Source organism: Sinohyriopsis cumingii, chromosome 19 (genome assembly GCF_028554795.1).
Source record: "Sinohyriopsis cumingii isolate HCF-2022 chromosome 19, ASM2855479v2, whole genome shotgun sequence".
NCBI lineage: Eukaryota > Metazoa > Mollusca > Bivalvia > Unionida > Unionidae > Sinohyriopsis > Sinohyriopsis cumingii.
The window spans coordinates 17,841,813-17,863,966 of NC_142979.1; the positions used below are offsets into that span (position 1 = coordinate 17,841,813).

A 22,154-nucleotide genomic window follows, 5' to 3' on the forward strand; every position below is an offset into this window, starting at 1 on the left:
ACGTTGAACATGCTCGATGGTCACCGAATTGTCATTACTTACCCTTAGTGGGACCGAGACATTGAAGTAACTTCTTACCATAATAATCTGTTCATGGATACTTTACAAGAGAACATTTGTGCTTTGCCTGTGGAGTTGAGAGAACGCATTTATCGAGAACTGGTCAAAATACAAGTGAAACGTAAAGAACAATTGCATCCGTTACGTCACCGGTGTTTGAACCACTGGTACCTGAAAGCTATACAAGGATTGATTCAATTGAAAGTGTTCCATCGGACAGACATTGATCAACGATCCTCTAGTTTTAAAAAGGATTGGTTTGGTATGGACGATTGTAGTTACATCATTGTAAACGTACTGCATCGAATTCCAGAGGAAGAGTTAACGAATTACCAACATCTTGAACACAATGTCAACTTAGTGAAAGAGGAAACTTCTGAACGAATTGTAATGTGTAGATTAGTGACTCAACGATTTAAATTCGACACTGAAGTGAAACCATGTTTGTGCAAAGAGTACATTTCTTGTGTCAGACCAAAGAGGATTTAGTATGACCTATTCATGGATACTTTACAAGAGAACATTCGTGCTTTGCCTGTGGAGTTGAGAGAACGCATTTACCGAGAGCTGGTCAAAATACAAGTGAAACGTAAAGAACAATTGCATCCGTTACGTCACCAGATCTTTAACCACTGGTACCTGAAGGGTATAAGAGAACTGATTCGTCAGAAATTGTTTCAGTGGTCAGACCTTGTTCAATACTTCCAGGCCCCCGATGATTCACGTGTTGATCATTTTGGTTACTTCGAGATTCACCTAGAGCAACCCATTGAGGAAGACGAGGTAAAGGATTACCAACATATTTTACGTGGAATCTACTTAGCGGAAGAGGAAACTTCTAATCGAACTCTGACGTTTCGGTTACAGTATGCAAGATTTACATTCCCCACTGGAAAACGAACATCACTGGCTAGAAAGTACGTGTATTCTTTTCGAAACAAAGAGACTATAAAAACAGGCAGCTATGCCACGACTTATGTCGTATGTAATCCAACAGATTCCGTGGAAGGAACTCAATGACCATATTCGAACCGTGGATCATTACCATCGATTATTACAAGAACTTTATCCATTCAATTTGGGACGACAAGTGGTGTGTGTCTTAGTGACTTGTTTTCTGGGATTTCGTTTACCAGCCGATTCTTTGTGGACTCTTTACGATCAGTACTTACCACCTCCATGGCCTTAAATGGTCACGAAAAACTCCTTTTGCTCAAAGCCTTGCGGTTTCATCTGGATACTTCTCGACCTCAACAGGAAAAAAAGATTCGTCAACTTTTAGCTACCCAAGACGTGTATGACGATGTGTGTGTCGCTTGTGACTTACACCCTCATTGGACAGATGTTCGTGACTGGAAAAAGGGGGGTTTTGAGGCTTGGACCCAAGAAGTGGCCCAGTATGCACAAGAGTTGTTCAAGGAAAAAAGTTACTTTTCAACCTGTGTTAGTGACGGTGCCAGAAGAACCCGTCACCGAGAACAACCACTCGCTTCAGGACAGGACTGTCATGGACATTCCTGAAAGGTCATTCCGGGAGGACACTTGTGTGACAATACCTCATGTAGAGACTGTAAGAACATTACACACTGTCCCTAGGACATCTTGGTTACCCAAAACATGTTGTACAGACACTTGTTTATATTCCACTTTGATCGCTTTGCTGTGTTTTATATTCCTGTACATCACTATTTGGATTGTATGTATTTTTGTCTTTCGTGTTCATATTTGAAACATTCAATAAACGTGTTCTGAAAAAAGTATATAAACTCTTGTCTTGTTTGTTTTTCGTGTCACAAGTGACATTTCTCACACCATGGCTACCTCTGCTGTCTCTGCTCCCTCTTCCTCTACTGTCAAAGTCATCGGCGAACACTTAGATCGTGCCAGTTGGGAGGCTTTGTATCTTCGCCATCCCTTTAACATGCTCATTGCTGGACCTAGCGGTTCTGGCAAAACCGAATTCGTCAAACGTTTGATCGAACATAAACATCATTTGATCGATCGGCCCCCTCAACGGATCGTGTGGTGTTACAAAGAGTGGCAATCGGCGTACAGCCTCTTGCGAGAAAGTCAAGGCGATTCCATCGTGTTTGTGGAAGGCATTCCTAAAGAAGACGACGGCATCGTCTCTGACTCCCGTCAAACCCATTTGGTCATTTTCGACGACATGTTAGGAGAAGACGAAGAAGAAATTAAATTGTGGTTCACGCGCAAAGGACATCACCGTAATGCCAGTGTCATTTACATCACCCAAAATTTGTTTCAACAAAGTAAAGCCCATCGCACCATCAGTCTCAATGCGCATTACGTGGTCTTGTTTAAAAGCCCTCGAGATAAATCGCAAGTGCAAGTCTTAGCCAAACAGTTAGGAACGCCTTGGCTGACTCAGGCGTACGACGATGCCACTCAAACGCCACACGCCTATTTACTCGTCGATTTGAAACCTACGGCCCCCGAGGATTTGCGATTTCGTACCCACTTGTTTAACCACTGGTGCCAAGACGGAGGGCCTGTCCTGTACACGTCTCCGTCCTCGACTTCATTTCACTCCCCATGAAAAAATCTATAAAAACCTCAGACCCTTTTTCGTCTGTCTCACACAGTGTGAACATGACGTCCCTTCAGTCGCATCTTCCCGTCAAATTGATTCGTGCCTTGTATGGCATCAGTCGAGAAAAAGATCCACAAACACGAGCCCGTGTCTTAGAAGCTAGTCTCAAAGAAGTCTTACGATGGTTCACGGTGACGGCACGTCAATTACTCCAAGGAATCATTCAGATTCCTCATCAAACCCAACGCTTTTTCGATCGAAACAAAGTCGCTTTGGTCCAACTGGCCGATCCCCGCATCGACACTCAAACCAAAAAACAAATCATTTTGAAACCTGGAGGGAGCGGTACTCTAGGAGGGGTCATCATTCGCTCACTCTTAAGATGGGATCCTAATGCCCCCAAAGTTATCCCTAAGACAAAAGTCCAACGAAGCCCCAAGAAGAAAAAGACCAAGTCCCCAAAGAGAAGAACTTCTCCAGTGGCGGGACCCTCCTCTTACCAGACACCACCCCGGAAAAAGAAAAGAAGCCCCCAGAAAAAGAAACAGAAAAAAAGTCCTCAGAAAAAGAAAAGTCCACAGAAGAAAACTTGTCGCAAGAGAGGCACTGCGGCCAGGACGCAGCCTTACACTCGCAAACCACGACCTGCCACAGCGTCTCCGACAGCCTCACGTTTGTCCACTTCTCCGTTGATGTCACCAGGAACTGAAGAGTACTTGGAGACGTTGATTACACCAAGAACTTCTCCGTTGATGACCCCCAAAAGAACTTCCCCAGTGGCAGGACCTTCCAATTTAGCGGCAGTGGCTGCTGCTCACAAAGTACCTTCTCCCAAAATCAAAGTCCATGAAAGATCGGGCATGTTACAAAGTTTACTGGATTTGTCCAAGCAAGAACTGGCTCGATTTAGTCCGTTACGTACCCCTGCACGACGTGTCATGCCTGTCCTCAAACTGATACGACGTAAAGACAATCAATGGCGACGCGTTCCAGTATAAAAAAGGCCTGTGACCGAGTAGGATATCAGTGTTTTTTTGGTGCTCCTGAAGATTCAAAGATGTCACCCTCCAGAAAACCCCAAGGAAAGAAAAGGAAAGGACTGCCACCACGTTTAGCCAAACATGGGGACATGTTATCTGTCCTGTTCAAAGCTTCTCCACCCCTACGAAAAAAACTCATTCAAACGGCCTCCAAAGAGGTCATCGATACCGTGTGCGAATGTTGTTTGAACGTTTTGAAAGGCACGATCCCTTTGTCCAAACACCAGAAACAATGCTTAGGCAAACATCGTCACGTTCTTCGCCAAATGGTTCAAAAGAAAATTCCCATTCGTCAAAAAAAGAAGATGCTGGTCCAACGTGGAGGCATTTTACCTCTCTTGTTAGGCCCCATACTGAAAGGAGTCTTGCGAACCATGTTGGGAGGACTGATGGGAGCCAGATAAAAAGGCCTTCGAAAGTCCCAAGATCTCAGAATCGACCGCTGACAACCCCATGGAAGGACAAAAACTAGCTTTAGTGCCTTACAAACGATGGATGGAATACCATCGGTGGCAAGAACAACGCACCCCGCATTTACCTCCCAATCCCAATTTGAGCGAGATGTCCCAGTTACAACACGAATTGCAGTCCTTGATGGATCGCCAAGATTTGTCCGAAACAGAAAAATCGCAAAAGTACAGTCAACTCTTGCAACGACTGCAACTCTTTCACCAGAAAGCTTTAGACGAAACAGCTTTACCCACTCTGAAAGATTTTAAGACCTTGATGAAAAGTCCAGCACCATCATCATCATCATTACCACCACCAATACCATCCCCAAGGGTCACCAGAGATGCTATCCCACAAAGACCTGAGGAAGAAGAGATGCACGAAGTGTTTCAAACACCGTCAGCAGCTCCCATTTCGAGTAAGATTGCAGCATCCTTGTTGACCCCGTCCCCCACACCCCAACGAGAAGAAATGAAAGCTTGGGTTAAAAAGATGATGTCCACACCTCCTTCGACAGAAGTGAAAAAGAAAGAAGGGAAACCAGAAGTGAAAAAAGAAAAGAAAACCAAAGCCATTCCATTGCCACCTCCACCACTACCTTCGACTTCTACTCCCGTAGCCCATCGGACACGTAAATCTGTTTCCAAACCACCCTTTCGACCCACCCAAAGTAGCATCACCGAAGAGTGGGTGACTTATTAACACAAAAAATGGAAAAACTCTTAGCCAGCATTTACTACGATCCCTCGCATCCTGCAGGTTACGCAGGAGTTCAAAAATTGTATCGTGCTGCCAAAACGCGACTGAAAAGTCTCCGTTTACCTCAAGTGCAACGATGGTTACAAGAACAAGCTACCTACACTTTACACAAACCCATTCGACGCAAGTTTGCCAGAAGTCGCACCCGAGTGGAAGGCATCGATCATCAATGGCAAGCCGATTTAGCCGATGTCTCTCATTTGGCCAGCCACAATCGTGGCTACAAATATTTGTTTTGTGTCATCGACGTCTTTTCCAAATTTGCCTGGGTCGTGCCCTTGACTTCCAAATCGAGCAGCGAGTTAGTGCGAGCCCTGCAACGGGTGTTGAAACAAAGCGGTCGTCGCCCTCTTCGATGGCAAACGGACAAAGGCACCGAATTTCTGAACCAAGCTTTCCAAAAAGAATTAAAGAAACGTGACATTCATTTTTTTACCACCGAGAATCCCGAAACCAAAGCCAGCATCGTGGAACGTTTTCAACGTACTTTGAAAGAACGCATGTGGAAATATTTTACGCATCACCACACTCTGAAGTACATCGACATCTTACCGCACCTGGTGCAAGCGTACAACCAATCTTACCATCGAAGCATCGGACGTGCCCCGCAAGACGTGACTCCCGACAACGAAGTGCTGGTGTTTGAGCGTCTGTTTGGTACGTCCCCGACGAGGGCTGTCCCCGAGAAAAGTGGAGAGTTGACCGTAGGAGATTGGGTGCGCATTGGCAAAACCAAACGCACTTTCGACAAAGGTTACTTACCTAACTCGACCACCGAATTGTTTCGCATCACTGGACGAGTGCATGGCCGTCATCCTGCCGTCTATAAATTGGAAGACATGAACGGAGAAGTACTCAAAGGAACGTTTTATTTGCCCGAGTTACAACGTGTCACCAAAAAAGAAGACGACGTGTACGACATCGAAAGCATTCTCGAACGCAGAACCCGTGAAGTGGGCAAACGACGTGTCAAAGAAGTCAAAGTACGTTGGAAAGGATATCCACCCAGTTTCGATTCTTGGATCGACGCTTCGCAAGTCATCGACTATAAAAAGAAGAAGTGACCATCATGCCCTTTCACACATCAGACGCAGCTACGTCGACCACTCCTTCTTCCCCTAGTTCTTCTGTGCAAGATTTACAAAAACAACCCTTGTGGGTGTGGTGTGGAGAACGTGTGCCTAAAACGCAAATCGTCTTTTTCTGCCAAATCTTTGTGGTGTATTGTGTCATCGGGGCAGCCATCGCCAATTTGAGTTTGCAACAAGGAGACAAACAATTGTGGACCATTTTATTGAGCAGTTGCATCGGTTACCTGCTTCCTAATCCCTCCCTGAAATTCTCCTCGAACGGGAACGTTGTGTCCAGTGCCAGTGCCAGTCACCACTCCAACAACATCCACAACCAGAACCCCATTTTGGGCGGAGACACACCTCTGACATCCACTAATATTCCCTCGGACAGCCACAGAACTCTGGAATTATGAGTCACCAAAACCAATTTTACTTAACCTTACCCAGTGACAGTTCCATGGAGGTGTTTCCCCACAACACGTTGTGCTGTTACACGACCAAATTACCTCAAGCCATCCCCTTAGATCACGAAGCCCATTGGGAAGTGGCTTTAGTGGAAATGATTCACCCAACCCAAGTCCACAATGTCATTCCCAATCAAAATTATTTTAAGGTGGAAGTTCATGACAAACAATTGCAAGATGAGTTGGATAAGATTGGCACATATAGCAATAGAACCTATGATGACAAAACTAAAACGTGGACCTACAACTTGTCCATTCTCCCAGGCTATTATTTCAGTGGTCATCATTTGGTCAGCGTCATAGCCTCCAAGTTTAATGGCGTGTTCCATAAAGCTTTGGGGAATGTCCAAAAAAGTGTCACCCTGGAATACCACAAAATAGCACGTCGCTTTCTGATGAAATTTTCTGAGGGGTCCAAAAAATTCATGTCTTTCTTATTTTGTCCTGAATTGTTTGACATATTGGGCGGTGACACGGAGATGAGGAAGATAGGAGAACAAAAAAAAAGCCCCGAATTACCAGTCATTTATGACAACGACTCTTTTGCCAAGTATTTTCGTTTCCCGGTAGAACTGAACCAAGGACTGAATTTGATGTTCGTGTATTCCGATGTGGTGGAATACAACGTGGTGGGACACACCTCCGTGCCGTTACTGCGTGTCATTCCTTTCAAAGTGGATTCTGCCACAAACGCTGACGAGGAAGGTGGAAACACTTATCACGTCCACCGCAAATTTGTCCATCCTCACTATTTGCCGGTCAGCAAGTCGTATTTGGACACGGTCAACATTACTATAAAAGGAGATTTGGGACAAAATATTCCATTCACCAAAGGAAAAGTCACGGTGAAACTCCATTTTCGAAAACGGTTCTCTCACGACTCGTGAGTAAGTCATGTATCCAGTGTACCAAGGGGTGGCTCGACAACGAGGACACGGTTTAGGAGACATGTTAAAATCGGCCTTTCGTTCGGTGGCCCCGGTGTTGAAACCGATGGTGACACGAGGATTGCACGCCTTGAAAGATGCGGCACTGACACAAGGCAAAGAATTTCTCCAAAATGTCATCATCGACAAACAAAACCCTAAAGAAGCCTTCATGAGGGCAGGCAAAAATGTCTTGCTGCAAACGGGAAAAGACATTTTGGGCCGACGAGAGACACCTATAAATGCCCTGCACGCTACCGAGTCAAGCATTCAGCAAGGACAAGGCAGAAAGAGACGACGAAGAAAACACCCTTTCACCAGACTTCAAGCGAGAAAGGCCAAGAAAAGAAGAACCGTTCGAGACTTAGACGTTTTCGATTATTGAAACACAGAACAAAATGATGCACCGAGAGTCTTGCGCTTGTTCCAAGACGGAACTGAATCTGTTTGCCATGCCCCCCACCATGATGACGATGCAAGAATCCCAATGGGTGGAATTTCACCCCGTCTCCTCACTGACCGATTCCGCTCCCATCGAGTTTGAAATCAAGGGACAGCCCGAAGATTACATCTATCTGAATAGCAGTTACTTGTACTTGAAAGTCCAAGTTCTAGAAAAAGATAATAGTGGAGTAGATGACGCTGACGAAATAGCTCCCGTCAACAATTTCATGCATTCCTTGTTCAGCTCAGTGGATTTGTACTTGAATAACAAACTAGTCAGCAGCAGCATGGATACATACCCTTACCGTGCCTACTTGGAAAATCTCTTGACGTACGGAATAGATGCCAAGGATACTCATCTCAATGCCTGCGTGCTGTGGGTAGCTGACGAAGCGGGCAAGTTCGACAAAACAGATGGAAGCAATTCCGGCTTTGAGGCAAGAGAAGACAAAATCTTAAACAAGAAAAGTTTAGAACTGATGGATCGTTTGCATTTGGACATGTGGTTGCAAGAGAAATATTTGCTGAACGGGGTGAATGTCCGCTTGAGACTGAATCGCAGCATTGTCGCTTTCCATTTGATAGCTGCTGATGCTACTAAGGTTCCTAAAAGCATAATCCAAGAAGCCAAACTCTACGTACGACGCGTGGAAGTGTTACCTAAAGTGGGAAACGACATCAGTCAGACGTTGAGCAGAACGACCGCCAAGTATCCCATACGACGTGTGGAAGTGAAAACGTTCACCATTTCTGCTGGACTGCAATCCATAACCGAAGATCATCTGTTCCAAGGACAGTTACCCAAACGTTTAATCCTTGGTATGGTCTCGAATTCAGCCTTCAACGGAGCCTTCAAAGAAAATCCTTTCAACTTTCAACACTTTTTAGTGAAGAAAATCGAAGTCAGTCGCGATGGCAAGACCTTGTGTACCCGACCTTTCGAACCTGACTTTGCCAACAACAATTACTTGAGATCGTACTTGTCCCTGTACGAAGCCACCGGCCAGTTAGGAACCAACACCAGTCACGGCATTGAGTACGACGATTATGCAGGAGGCTATGCTTTGTGGGCTTTCGATTTCACTCCAGACCAAGGCAGCGACGAGGGACATTTCCACCCTATAAAATCTGGCCAGATTCGTGTGGAACTTCAGTTTGCAGAAACACTGAAACAGACAGTGAACGTCATCCTGTATGCAGAATTCGATAATACCATAGAAATCAACAGTTTGAGAGAAGTCATTCTAGATTATTAGAAGCCATGGAAGACTGTTATCCCTCTTTACCTAGTGGAGAAACTTTGGAGATGGAATGTGAGGAGACTGTGGAAGAAGAAGTGATCATGATGAAATCGAGATGGCCAGAACAAGAAGCCCATTTAGTCTCCTGTTTTGCCAAACACTTGGTTGACAAAATGACGGAATTGATCAAGAAAAATTGTTATGGATGTCAAAACGATCATCCCAGTCAAATTCAACACGATAAATGCCTGATGTTAAGTCAAGAAGAAAAATTGGACGAGTATCTGGACGAAGCTTGGAGTCTCATCTCAAACAAAGACGTGTTGCACCAGTGGTATAAAGACTTGCGTGAACATTCTTGTCCACCATTAACCACTCAAGAGATCCATCGTATCGAAGCTCTCCTAAATCAGAGTGAGGAAACAGAACGAATAACCGTTTATTCGTCAGACATTTTCAAGCAAAAAGTCAGGATCGAATTGACGACTTATTATTACCTGTGAAGAAGAAGAAAACAACACAAATGGATACCTGGGAACTTTATTACCTTTTGAACCACAGTTCGTATACGGCTTCTTGGAATCCTGTCGTCTGTGCTAAAGATGAACTCCCTCATCGCAAACCTAAAGACCATCAAGCTTACGTGATCAACACGGACGACAGTCATCTCCCAGGAACCCACTGGGTAGCCGTCTACTTTCCTCAAGAAGGATGTGTGGAATATTTCGATTCGTACGGATTGCCCCCTTTGGAAGACGATATCATTGACTTTATGAGAAGAAATGCTCAAACCACCCGATTCAATAATGTGAAATTACAAGGCACAGATTCCTTGGTGTGTGGACAGTACTGTGTGTATTTTCTGCATCATCGCAGCCTGGGCTATTCCTTAGAACATTTAGTGACTCATTTCGATCCTCGTTCTTCTGCTAGAAACGATGTGAAAGTAGATCGATGGTTTTGTGACCATTATGCTTATCTTTTGTCTCAAGCTAGGAAACGTAGTGTCCATCAATGGCCTAATGATTTCCAACAGTGGAAATCACAATTTCATTCACAACGTTGTCAGCCCTGTTTAAAGTAGATTGTCCATTGAGAAAAAAATGTTTGTGATTTGAAAAAATTGTTTGATGTTATAGTGATGGATTATTGTTAAAAATGTTAGAAATGTTGTTGTTAAGTGTTAAGTGATTTTTGAATAAAAAATGTTGTGTTTTGAAAAAAATGCTTTTGTGGTTTGTTCAGCTATAAGACTTTTGGATTGATGCTCTTTCATTTCTTACTATCTCTCTCATGAACGTTGCGGCTCGAAAAACCGTGTGGGGGATGTTTTCCTTCACGTCCGCGCTTTAACTTTAAGAACCGGTTTGTTCCCAGTCTAACCATCCATTGTCGACTCATCCTCCTAAGAAGATGTGCTCCAAACTAGCTAAGCTCAACGAAGCCTACGTGAATTTGCATAGGGTCAGACACAGTCTGATACCGAAGCCAGAAGAAATAGAGAATGTGAGAATGTTAAAAATCACTGTAGACCTAATAGAAGAGCTCTTCAGAGAAGAAGTGAACAGGGAAAAAGAAGAATGGACAGAGAAGTACAGACTTCAAAAACAGCAGCAACAGCAACAACAAGAACAGCAGCAGCAACCTGAACCTGACAGAGGCTTTGTCGATTGCCGTATCGACACCAAAGAGTTCTTCTTCTCTTTCCGAAGAAGCAGACCTATTGCCAGAAAGTCTATCCTCAGAGGACATCGCATTCTTAGAAACTAAAAAAAGAATGCCATAGCAAAACAAAAAAACAGCCCTTTTCAGGGCTAACCAATACTCTAGAAAAGAAATAACTATTAATTTGCCAATGTGAGTAGGTAGAGTAGTGTGAAAATAAACACTAACTCTTTTATAAAAAATGTGAGGGTATGTGTTGGTGTGTTTGTGTTTGTAACAGCTAAAGTAAGTTGGTGAGGATAGTAGATTAAAATAATGTTTTTTGGGTTTTTGAGGTGTATATTTGGAGTTAGATTGGATTGTTTTGCTAATGTGGATAGTCTATTGAAGTGATTTATAAAAAATTTTACAATAGTAATGGGTAGCATAAAAGAGTAAGTGAGTGTTTCTTTTAGGTCCGCGCGTTGTTGTTTTTTTGGTCATGATCTAGGTAAGATGAATTTTATGTTTTTAGGGGGATGTTTTAGTTCACGTCCGCGCTTTCAGTATAAATTGAAACTCGTTCGGCAGTCCAGCTACCCTTGTTGATTGATCAACACCAAAAAATGAACACGAGACTTGAGAAACTGTTGGAGCTTCATGTGCATCTGGAATATGCCAGGCGCATATTAAATGAACTGGCCGCGGAAGCCATTGTCGAGGAGGGAAGAATAAGAGAGGAGGAAAGAAGAAACAAAGAAGAGGAGGAGAGAAGATATAAAGAAGAAGAAGAAGAAAGAATATATAAAGAGGAAAGAAGAAACAAAGAAGAGGAGGAGGAAAAGGAGAGAAGAAAAAATTTCAAAATCCCAGAGAGCGAAAATTGGGATTCTGAAGCGACATATCCTGCCTCTGCTCTCTCCCCCCAAAAGGTAAAAAGTAACTGGGGGATAAGATGCGTATGTGGCGCCAGGCCTGGAAGGTGCCACCATTAACCAGGTGCCCATGAAGTTCCAAACAAAACAGCCCTTTTCAGGGCTACCCAATACTCTAGAAAAGAAATAACTATCGATTTGCCAATGTGTGTAGGTAGAGTAGTGTGAATATAAACACTAACTCTTTCTTTAAAAAATGTGAGGGTCAGTGTTTGTGTGATTGTGTGTTTGTGTTTGTAAGTGATAAAGTAGATTATGGGTTTCTTTATTGTTTCTTAGCAAATGGGGAGAGTATAGTTTGGGGTATATTATATGAAATGAAATGAAAAAGTAGGGGATGTTTTCCTTCACGTACGCGCGTTGTTGGGTCATGATCTAGGTAAGATCAATTTTATGTTTTTTAGGGGGATGTTTTCCATCACGTCCGCACTTTCAGTATAAAACTAACAGTGTTGGCCATTGGAGCTCATTCTACGGAATAAGCAAACAAGAAGATGCCAGCAGCTTCAGCTTTATACAACGATCTTATGGGAAGTTGGTATTGGATGGTAGATGGATTGAGTGTAGCAGAAAGGGTTGAACAGGAATGGAGGTATGAAGTGACAAAAGACTTCGTCACAAGACAAGTAAAGAGCCTGCACTTAGCCGTAAACATCGTGAAAGAAATGATAGAGGATGAGGAGAAGAGAATCAGAGGTTTAGTTAACCCACCGTATGTCAAAGTGGGTAAGTTAAAAGAAGCAATAGATCATGTGACAAGTGCAAGGTGCTTTTTAGAAGACGTTGTAGAATGGACAGATTGGTGTTTCGCAAAGTGGGGGTTAGAAAAACTTAAGAAAGCTGAAGAACTAATGAGGAATGTGCTGACCAAAGAGGTCAAGAAGATAAAAGAAAAGTGGTCCAATGAAAGAAAAGACGAAGAAAATAGAAGAAAAAAGGATGAATTCGAAAAACTGAACACAAACTGGATGAAAATCCAAGAGAAGTTCCGGGCCATGGGCCACCCGGACTGGCTGCCGGAAACAGAAAAGAAGAAGAAGAAAGGAATGATGGACAAATTAAGAAGATGTTGGAAAAAGTTAAGAAGATAAAAGAAGAAGAAGAAAAACCCAAAGGCCCTTTTCAGGGCCAGCCATATATCTCGAAAAGAGATAGCCTTTCCATTGCCTACCCTTTTTTTAAAAAATTTTAAAAAAATCCCATGTTCAATTTCCCTTGACGCTATGAAGGCCCACTTTAGTAAAAGCCCTTGACGCTATAAAGGCCCACCCTGTTTAATTTCCTTTGACGCTAAAGTGCCCCACGATTTTTTCTTTCTCCATGTTAATTTCCCTTGACGGTAATCTTACCCACGATTTTTCTCCATGTTAATTTTCCCTTGACGGTAATCTTGCCCAAGGGGTCTTGTAATGCTAATTCCCATTGACCGTAAAGTGCCCCCCTTCACTACTGTCATAGAGTATTATTATTATAAGTAGCATGTGAGTACTGGGTCATAGAGTATTAGTATAAGTATCATGTGAGTACTGGGCCATATGGTATTATTATAAGTAGCATGTGAGTACTGGGTCATAGAATATTAGTATAAGTATCATGTAAGTACTGGGTCATAGCGTATTAGTATAAGTAGTATGTGAGTACTGGGTCATAGAGTATTATTATCAGCAGTATATTAGTACTGGACCAAAGGGAACTAGTATAGGTAGCATGAACACTGGACCGTATATGAACATGCAATGACCGAATGTCGATATAATTACATATACATAAATATTTAATATTTAACACCAGACCTATATAAACCAGATAATCACGGGAGACAAAGGTGATCGTTTCCCGTGGGGAAAGGTACAAAGGAGCTTCAAACATAAATGCACCTTCTCCACCCCTCTCTGAATTGATTAAAGAATATATTTGTAATGATTCATATCATTTAGACTATAAAGTTTAGGAAGTTTGACACATGAGTTGCTTACGTTATGGCGGTGAATTAAGTGAAGGTGAGGTGTTAACCTTCAGGTGATTAGGGTGGTAAGTATCGTAAGGTGAAGGCGCAACGCGAGTTCGCAATATAAGAAAGATCAAGAGAGACAGTGGAGTAGCGATTTAACGCTACGAAAGATACAACATGTACGTTGATTTTGTGTGTGTGTGTGTGTGTGCTTGTGTGTGTGTGATTTGGATTTTAAACGTGACTTTAACAATTTTTCAGTCATATCGCTACTATGTCTGCAGTGTGGCAGTTTACAGTGATATCTAGCACTGGGGCATCATGCCGCAGACATGTAGCATGATGTACCACCCAGTCACATTATCCTGACATAAGGCCGACCAGTCCTAACACTAACCTCTTAATGCCGAGCGCCAGGCGAGGCAGATGTTAGTACGTGGATTGTAGTGCGTCACTGTTTTCTTGTCCAGCGTTCGGAGCAGACGGAAGTAAAGCATCGGTTGACATTGTACTAATTTCATCTATTCCATAATGACTCAAGCTATGTTAGATAAACATGGTCAAGCTTCAATGGTTAGTTCAAAATGAAATATGACATGTTTGCTTGACATTGCCGGAATTCCAGAATGTATTTATTATCCATGAGGTGACGTCTGCTACCGTATTGTTTCACATGTTTTCACCATCTGTGAGCTATCACCGCGATTAACCTATGTAACTGAAGGGGAGAGATAATGAGGGTTAGATAATTCTAGGAAACATTCAAAGTGTTCCTTCATCAATTGATATATAAGTATAGTACTTGTTTGCGTAAGACTGGTGTTAAATCTTATATGTTTATGTATATGTAATTTTATCGAAATTCAGTAATTGCATGTTCATCTGTTCTCGCACTTACGGTAATTTACAAATAAACGTTTTCAACGTTTTTTCAATACTTATTGTACTATACTTTCAAAAGTCAATAGCTGGATTGCAGTACCCAGATACATTCTAGCGTTACAACAGTATAAGTAGTACATGAGTAATGGACTATATCTACTAGTACTAGTATCATACCTATTCAGAGTGCAGAACAAAGTGGTTCTTTCAGGACGGGTTTGTACATTAGATTCAGCGCAGGGTTAAGTGGGATATGCCATCTCTTGTGGATTCTTGTTTCTAAGCAGCCAGATTTTCTGTCGGTTCACATTTAGCTGGAGAATGTTCCCGTTTTCTGATTTTGTAATCTGAATACTTCCATGATTGTTGCGTCAAACACACACGCGATATATATATATATATATATATATATATATATATATATATATATATATATATATATATATATATATATATATATATATATATATATAACATTTAACTCCCATCAGTTACATTTATCCTGTCTTTTTTCTTCATGCATCTCTTATGCTTTTAGGGTTTGTAGAATAACTGGAATTTTAGGAAAGGCACATGAATGAATTGGTTCAGTCCTTTTGCTGTTTGTTGCTCATCAACCGTAAGTTTTGTTTCAGATATCATAGGTCGGGTAAGGAACGGTGAGGCAGTCCTTTGCCGCCCAGACACATATATAAATGTCCAGGATCTGAATCCCGCCATTGTCAGGCTAATGGAGCTTTGTTGGATGGAGGATCCAAGCGACAGGCCAACATTTGTCACCATCAATACATACATGAAAAGCAAATTCAAAGATGTGTAAGTATTGGCTGCGATAGTATAGCTCACGTTGACAAACGCATACACGATCGTGTCAGCAAAGGCAGGGGATGCAGGTTGGTTGACATCAGCAGTAGTGAATAGGGACGGTCTAGGGACTAGGGGACTTTCATGTTAAAAAGTGTATATTCACTCTGGGGACTATGTAAATTTAACATGGGAGAAAAATATATCCACCGTGGGGACTATGTAATTTAACATGGGAGAAAAAAAATATCCATTCTACGGACAAGGGGAATTTAACATAGGAGAAAAAAACTACTCTAGGGACAAGGGGAATTGAACATGGGAATAAATAGTGGGACTGTCTAGGGACTACGGGAAATGGAACAGGGTCGGGACCCTATTTTAATAAGGTCCCGACCTGATGGGTCTATGGAAATGGAACAGGATAAAATTGAAACAGGCAGGGGTCTCTACTTTTTTAAACAAAAAAAAATGGGGGTAGGCAATGAAAGTCAAGATCTTTTCGAGACCTATGAGTGTCCCTGAAAAGGGCCTTTGGGTTTATGTTAATATACCCTTAACATAAAGGGCATCTGTGACATCTTCTTCTTGTTCTTAAGCTGCGCCTGACTGCAGGACCATAGATTAAGACTCTTTTGAGACATCCTTGAAGCTCCACATAGACTCTTCGCATCCAAAGGCTGGTGTCTGTCCTATGGATAACTGTCCAGTTGGATCGGACATACATTGGTATGTCCGTCCGGAACATCATCGAAGACACAAGGGTTGAAGATTGTACGTCGGTCCACATGTTGGTGTGCCGAGAACAGGTGAAGGAATGCAGTGAACTCCACTTATTTATAGGGAGAGGAAGGATTGAACCGGATTGAGTTTGTTGACCAATCCAAACACGCGTTACAAAATTCAGTCAGCCCACATCCAATCAGAAGAGAGCAGTCTGTGACGTCACGTGGTCTATATAGATTCGCTAGCGCCTGTGCGCAGTCAATTCATGCGACAGTTTTTCAACATGACGGAAACTCAGAAAACGATAAATTGGGATGCACCAGCCGTAGAGACTACCCAAGGGAACCCGGACTTACTTTCAGAAGAGGTGAATTGGGATTTTGTGGATTTTCTAACCTCGCAAGAATTTGTTCCGGAACCATCGTCACCTTCTCCTTCATTACCGCACGTGGATAATTTTAGACAGAGACAGAAAGAAGAATTGGAGAAATTTATTCAACGGCAAAAGGAAGCGGAACAAGCTTTTCTCCTACAGCAACAAGAAGAAGAGGTAAGAAAAAAAAAACAACAAGAAGAAGCAGCAGCAAAGAAACAAAGGTGTGAAAATCAAACGGTTACGGTACTGCTAGACATTTTAGCGGAGTTAAGAAGTCTGAAACAAATGTATCAGACTTCTTTATTACGACCGAAGAGAATACGACCTACCCGAGCTAAACACTCCAACTCCGTGACTAAGCCTACCGTACCACCCTTAGTGATTTCAACTAAATCATCATCATCGTCATCATCAACAGTTCGCAGTCCAGAAATAGGCCTTGGCCGTGGCAAAGGCTTAAGGCAGTTAAAGTTGATTGCTTAAACTCACCCCTGCACCAAGAGAAAGGCCCTTTTCAGTGCCACCCATGTCTCTCGAAAAGAGATAGACTTTCAATTGCCAACATCCATTCAAACTAAAAAAAAAACATTTTACCCCTATAGTACGTGCGTATGAGTGCGTCAGTGTAGGTTCTTATTTTAAAATCAAAACCCAAAGACACTTACGTTTTATAGACTTTCTATTCTGGTACAAATTTTACAATTCAATTCACATTTCACAACATAACACTTTAAAAAGTTCATACACTTCTTCTGTCTCATTGTTTACTCTCTCTGTTTTTTAAATTTCTTCACAGTCACAGTCTTTTCCTCCTCTTCCTCCTCACTTTCTTCCTTTCTTCTTTTCTTCTCCTGTTTCTTTTTCTTCACCTGTCTGTTTTCTTCCTCTTCTTCTTCCTCTTCTTCCTCTTCCTCTGAAGAATCCCTCTCTTCTTCTGACTCCTCTTGTTTCTTTTTTGGGCAATCTGGAGACCAATGTCCTTTTTTCTTGACAATGATAACAGGTATCTTGACTTTTGTCTCTTCTAACCCTTTCTTTGGTTTTTGACGGTCTGGACACTCTGAAGACCAATGCCCTTTCTTCTGACAGATATAGCAAGTATCTTGACTTTTATCTCGAAAGGAAGGTGAGTAGTCCCTCGGCTGGTCTGAAGAAAATTTTCTAATGACCCCTCGCAAAGCTCTGATGAAACGTTCGATTTGTGTAGTCTCTTCCATCGTTGTGCTCGGTTTGAGAGTGAAATGAATAGTGAAAGGACAAGACACATACCCTTTTATATACGCTGGTCCGCCATGACTATAAAGTAACCCATGGTGTTTAAATTTTAGTCATTTGACGTTTTGCTATCAAGATGAAACGATCCAATTCATCTGAGAAGAAAGAAGAAAGTAAGAGGCAGAAACGTGATCTATCGCCTCGTACCAGGGCTGAAGTCTTGGCACAAATTCATGCCAGTGATTTTGAAGAGGACATGAGTGAACCAGAATCCAAGCCCAGAGAGTTTTCCTCTAAACAAAGTTCACTACCCTTAGTCAACCCTGAAAAGTAATATTCCATTCGAGAGACGGAAAAGCGTCCCTCTAGAAAATTTAGAACCACGGCTTACAAATACACGGTGAAGTTTAAAGATTTCAAGTCCGAAGTACCGTTAGAGAAAGCAGAAGGGTTCATTACCGAGATGTGGGATTCTTTGCTCACCACACTCAAGCGACAATGTCAACCCAAAGAAGACGATCGCTTGAGACTTTCCATACAACACGACGGCTTGAAATCTCCTGTTTGGATCGAGTTTAGCAGCCCTGCAGAATTGACCGCTTCCAAAGTCATGGACAAGATTCAACACGTGCAACAATCCAATGACCGGTTTGACATCACCGATGGAAAAGCCACACTGGACATGACCCACGTCTCTCCTCCATAAAGGACCGGACAACGCAGAAAGACCTTATTGGTCAACAACCTTCGCATTACCAAAACAAGTCTCGTCCAAATTAACAATTTTCAAGACCACATGTGTTTAGCCCGAGCCATCGTGGTGGGACGAACTTATGTCGACAAGAACGACACGGTAGAATGGAAAAGAGCCTGGGAGAACATTCGAAAATCGAACCGACCCAAGCAACGAAATGAAGCAGAACTTCTGTTACAACAAGCAGGCCTGTCCAAAGACACACCCTGTGGCATTCCTGAAATGCAAAAATTGCAAGATGTCCTAGCTCCACGCTACACCTTGAAAGTGCACCCTCAAGAAGTGCGCGGGTCTCTGTTGTTTCGAGGGAAAGACTTTAAAGATGGAAAATACATTCACCTCTATCATCACGATGACCATTTCAATACCATTACCACTATCACTGGATTCTTGGGAAACAAATATTACTGTGAGAAATGTGACTATGGTTATAATAATCGAGAGCAACACAAACATTGTGGATCGAAATGCTCAGGATGTTTGGCCTCTCAACCCTGTCTGAGCGAAGGGCAAGAACCAGTGCATTGTCCTGCTTGTCTGCGCACATTTGTCAGCCCTGCCTGTTACCAACAACATCTGAAGACATCGAACGTTACGGAGATTGTCATCGCCATGCCACGGTGATGGCTCACAATTTCTCCGGATACGATGGACAGTTTCTTTTGAGATACTATACGGAACATGACACCGAGTGTCCTAAAGTCACTTTGAACGGAGCCAAAATCATTTTCATGCAAGTGGGACAAGTGCAGTTTAAAGATTCGATGAGTTACTTAGCCATGCCTTTGAGTCGAATGCCAAAAACGTTTGGAATGACAGAAATGGCTAAAGGTTACTTTCCACACTTTTTCAATACGGAAGCCAATCAACACGCCGTTCTACCCCATTTGCCTGAGGCTCACTATTACGACCCTGATAACATGCGTACCGAACAACGAGAAGCTTTCTACGCTTGGTACCAGGCTCACGCCTCCGACCCTTTCGACTTTCAGGAAGAAATGCTAAAGTATTGTCGTTCCGACGTGGACATTTTACGGCGATGCTGTGGAAAATTTCGAGAACTGTTCATGGAACACGGAGGGGTCGATCCTTTGAAAGAAGCTTGCACCATTGCCAAAGCGTGTTCTTTAGTCTACCGACAACGATTCATGCCTGAAAACACCGTGGCTGTCATCAGTCCTCAAACGACCAACTATGTCAAACGTCAGTACTTGGTCAAAGCCCTACGCTGGTTACATTACTTGTGCGACAAGGAAGACAAATGGATTCAGCATTTCAGCATGCCCGCAACGGAGGAGGCGAAAAGACCATCGGAACGCATTCGGTCGATGGCTGGGACTTAGAAAACCCCAAGATCGTGTACGAGTTTAACGGTTGCTTATTTCACGGATGTCCCGTCTGTTACCCTGACCGTGGCACTAAAAATCAGTTTTTACAACGAACCATGGAAGACTTGTACCAGGACACTTGTCAGCGACGCCTAAAGTTAGAACAGGAAGGATGCCAAGTGGTGGAAATGTGGGAACACGAATACGATCACCGTTTGAAAACCGATCCCGAGTTTAAATGCCTCGTGGAAAGTTACCAGTTCATGGACCCCCTGAACCCGAGGGATAGTTTGTACGGAGGAAGGACCAATGCCACCTGTTTGCTGTACCAAGCTGACGAAGAGAAAGGAGAAGAAATGAAATACTTGGACGTGTGTTCGCTGTATCCCTACGTGTGCAAATATTGTCGCTTTCCTGCAGGGCACCCACAATTGTTCACCGAAAACATTCGACAATACGAAGGCTTGATCAAGTGCAAAGTTTTGCCTCCCACGAACCTATACCATCCCGTCTTACCTCACCATTGCCAAGGCAAACTGATGTTTCCTTTGTGCCGTACTTGTGCTGAAACGTGCAACCAAGATCAGCCTTGTCATCACACCCAGGAAGAACGGGCCTTGACGGGGACGTGGGTCAGCGTAGAATTCTTCAAAGCTCTGGACATGGGATACCAACTGTTAGAAGTATACGAAATTTGCCACTTTCCCAAGACACAACAATACCACAAGGGTGACCCCAGTCAGAAAGGCATTTTCGCAGACTACGTGGATGCCTTTTTGAAACTGAAGCAAGAAGCCAGTGGCTATCCGTCCTGGTGTTACACTCCCGAAGACCAAAAGACATTCAAAGAGAAATACTGGGCACAAGAAGGCATCACTTTAGATCACATCGAGAAAAACGAAGACAGGCGATCGCTTGCCAAAGTGATGTTAAATTGCTTGTGGGGTAAAATGGCACAACGACCGTGTTTGCCCAAGACGGAATATTTGACCGAACCTTCCCGCTATTTCCAGATGATTCACGACAAAACCAAATTCATGAAACACGTGAACGTCGTTCGCGAGAATTTGATCTTGGTCAATTACGAAGAAGATCTGGACTTTGTACAAGACGACCCTTTTGGAAATGTCATCGTTGCGGCTTACGTGACAGCTCATGCTCGCTTAAAATTGTACGAAGCTTTAAAACTGTTAGGGGAACGTGTCCTGTACTTTGATACGGACAGTTGCATTTACATCGATCACCCGAGTCAACATCACCCTGACATCGAAGGAGACCGTTTAGGAGCCTGGACAGACGAGCACCCCGACGACAAGATGCTAAGTTTCGTCAGTGGCGGTCCAAAGAATTACGGCTACGAATACCGGGACAAACAAGGAGAAGTGCACACGAAGTGTAAAATGAAAGGATTGACTCTGAAGTATCGTACCAGTCGAGTTGTGACCTTTGACGTATTGAAAGAAGCCTTGCAGTCTAGAGAAGATGAACACTTTAAAGTGACCACCTATCAGCCCAACAAAAGTGTACGTTTACCCACGCACCACATCGTCAGTCGACCCTTGGAAAAAGTCTATCAAATCATGTACCAGAAGCGAGTGCGGCTTCCCAACCACTTTACATTGCCGTATGGACATGTCGGTATAAAACATTGGTTGTAAGAGGAAAGCCACCCACCAGAAGGATGACTTCGCCACAGCAAGAATAGAGTGAGAAATCCAGTGAGAACTCCAAGTTCAAACCCTACCATTTTCCGGTTTTGTTGCCTGACTATTGTGATTGTGCCAGTCGACTGGACACGTTTCAAAAATGGCCTACGGATAGGAAAGGATTACCTACTTCGCATGTTTTAGCTTGAACAGGATTTGTCTACTTGGGACCTGAGACTGGATTGGGATACAAAGTACAGTGTTTCAGTTGTGGCCTGAAGTTACGAATGAATCTATGTATCTATAAAGATTCAGCTATTCTGGAACATACTCCATGGTCACCGTACTGCCCTTACCTTTCTATGGCCTTTCCACCCATTACACTACGGTACACTTATGACGGCACCTTAGAGACCGTACCTTCCAAAACAAAACATAAAAAACGAACGATGTACAAGCTTGAGACTTCATTGCGACTAGTATAAAAAGGGGAATATGGTCAAGATCGATAGTTCATTGTGACTACCAAGGCCAAGCGAACAAGATGAATACTTTCAGAGAAACACAAAACAAGTTCAGACAGGCACAATTCAAGTTTGGGGCCTCTGAAGTGGAATGCGATTGTGAGCCTTGCGATGGCAACGATGCTGTACTCTGTGACCTTAGCGATGCCGTAAAGCATCATGGGAACTTTGTTCTCACTACCCCTATCATGGAAAGTGATGTTGTGCGTGCCAAACCTGAGGGATGCGAAAGCGATGCCGCTCGTCCTCTTGGACACTTTACTGGGTTTCGTATTAGAGGTGGATGTCCACCTTCACGTCTACCCCCCTATGGATGTCATCCAGCCCTGAGCAAACTCTTGTAAATGTAACCCAACCCTCA

General features: G+C 43.1%; 1 protein-coding gene across 1 annotated transcript in view; it reads left to right on the top strand.

Annotated features, from left to right (window-relative positions):
- LOC149775209 (atrial natriuretic peptide receptor 1-like) overlaps positions 1-22,154 on the top strand; it is a 194,139-nt gene that overhangs the window by 139,711 nt on the left and 32,274 nt on the right. Inside the window, exons 16-17 of the mRNA XM_089944372.1 lie at positions 15,056-15,234; positions 15,342-15,346. Coding sequence (XP_089800498.1) covers positions 15,056-15,234; positions 15,342-15,346 — 184 coding nt within the window. The remainder of the gene's footprint in view (positions 1-15,055; positions 15,235-15,341; positions 15,347-22,154) is intronic.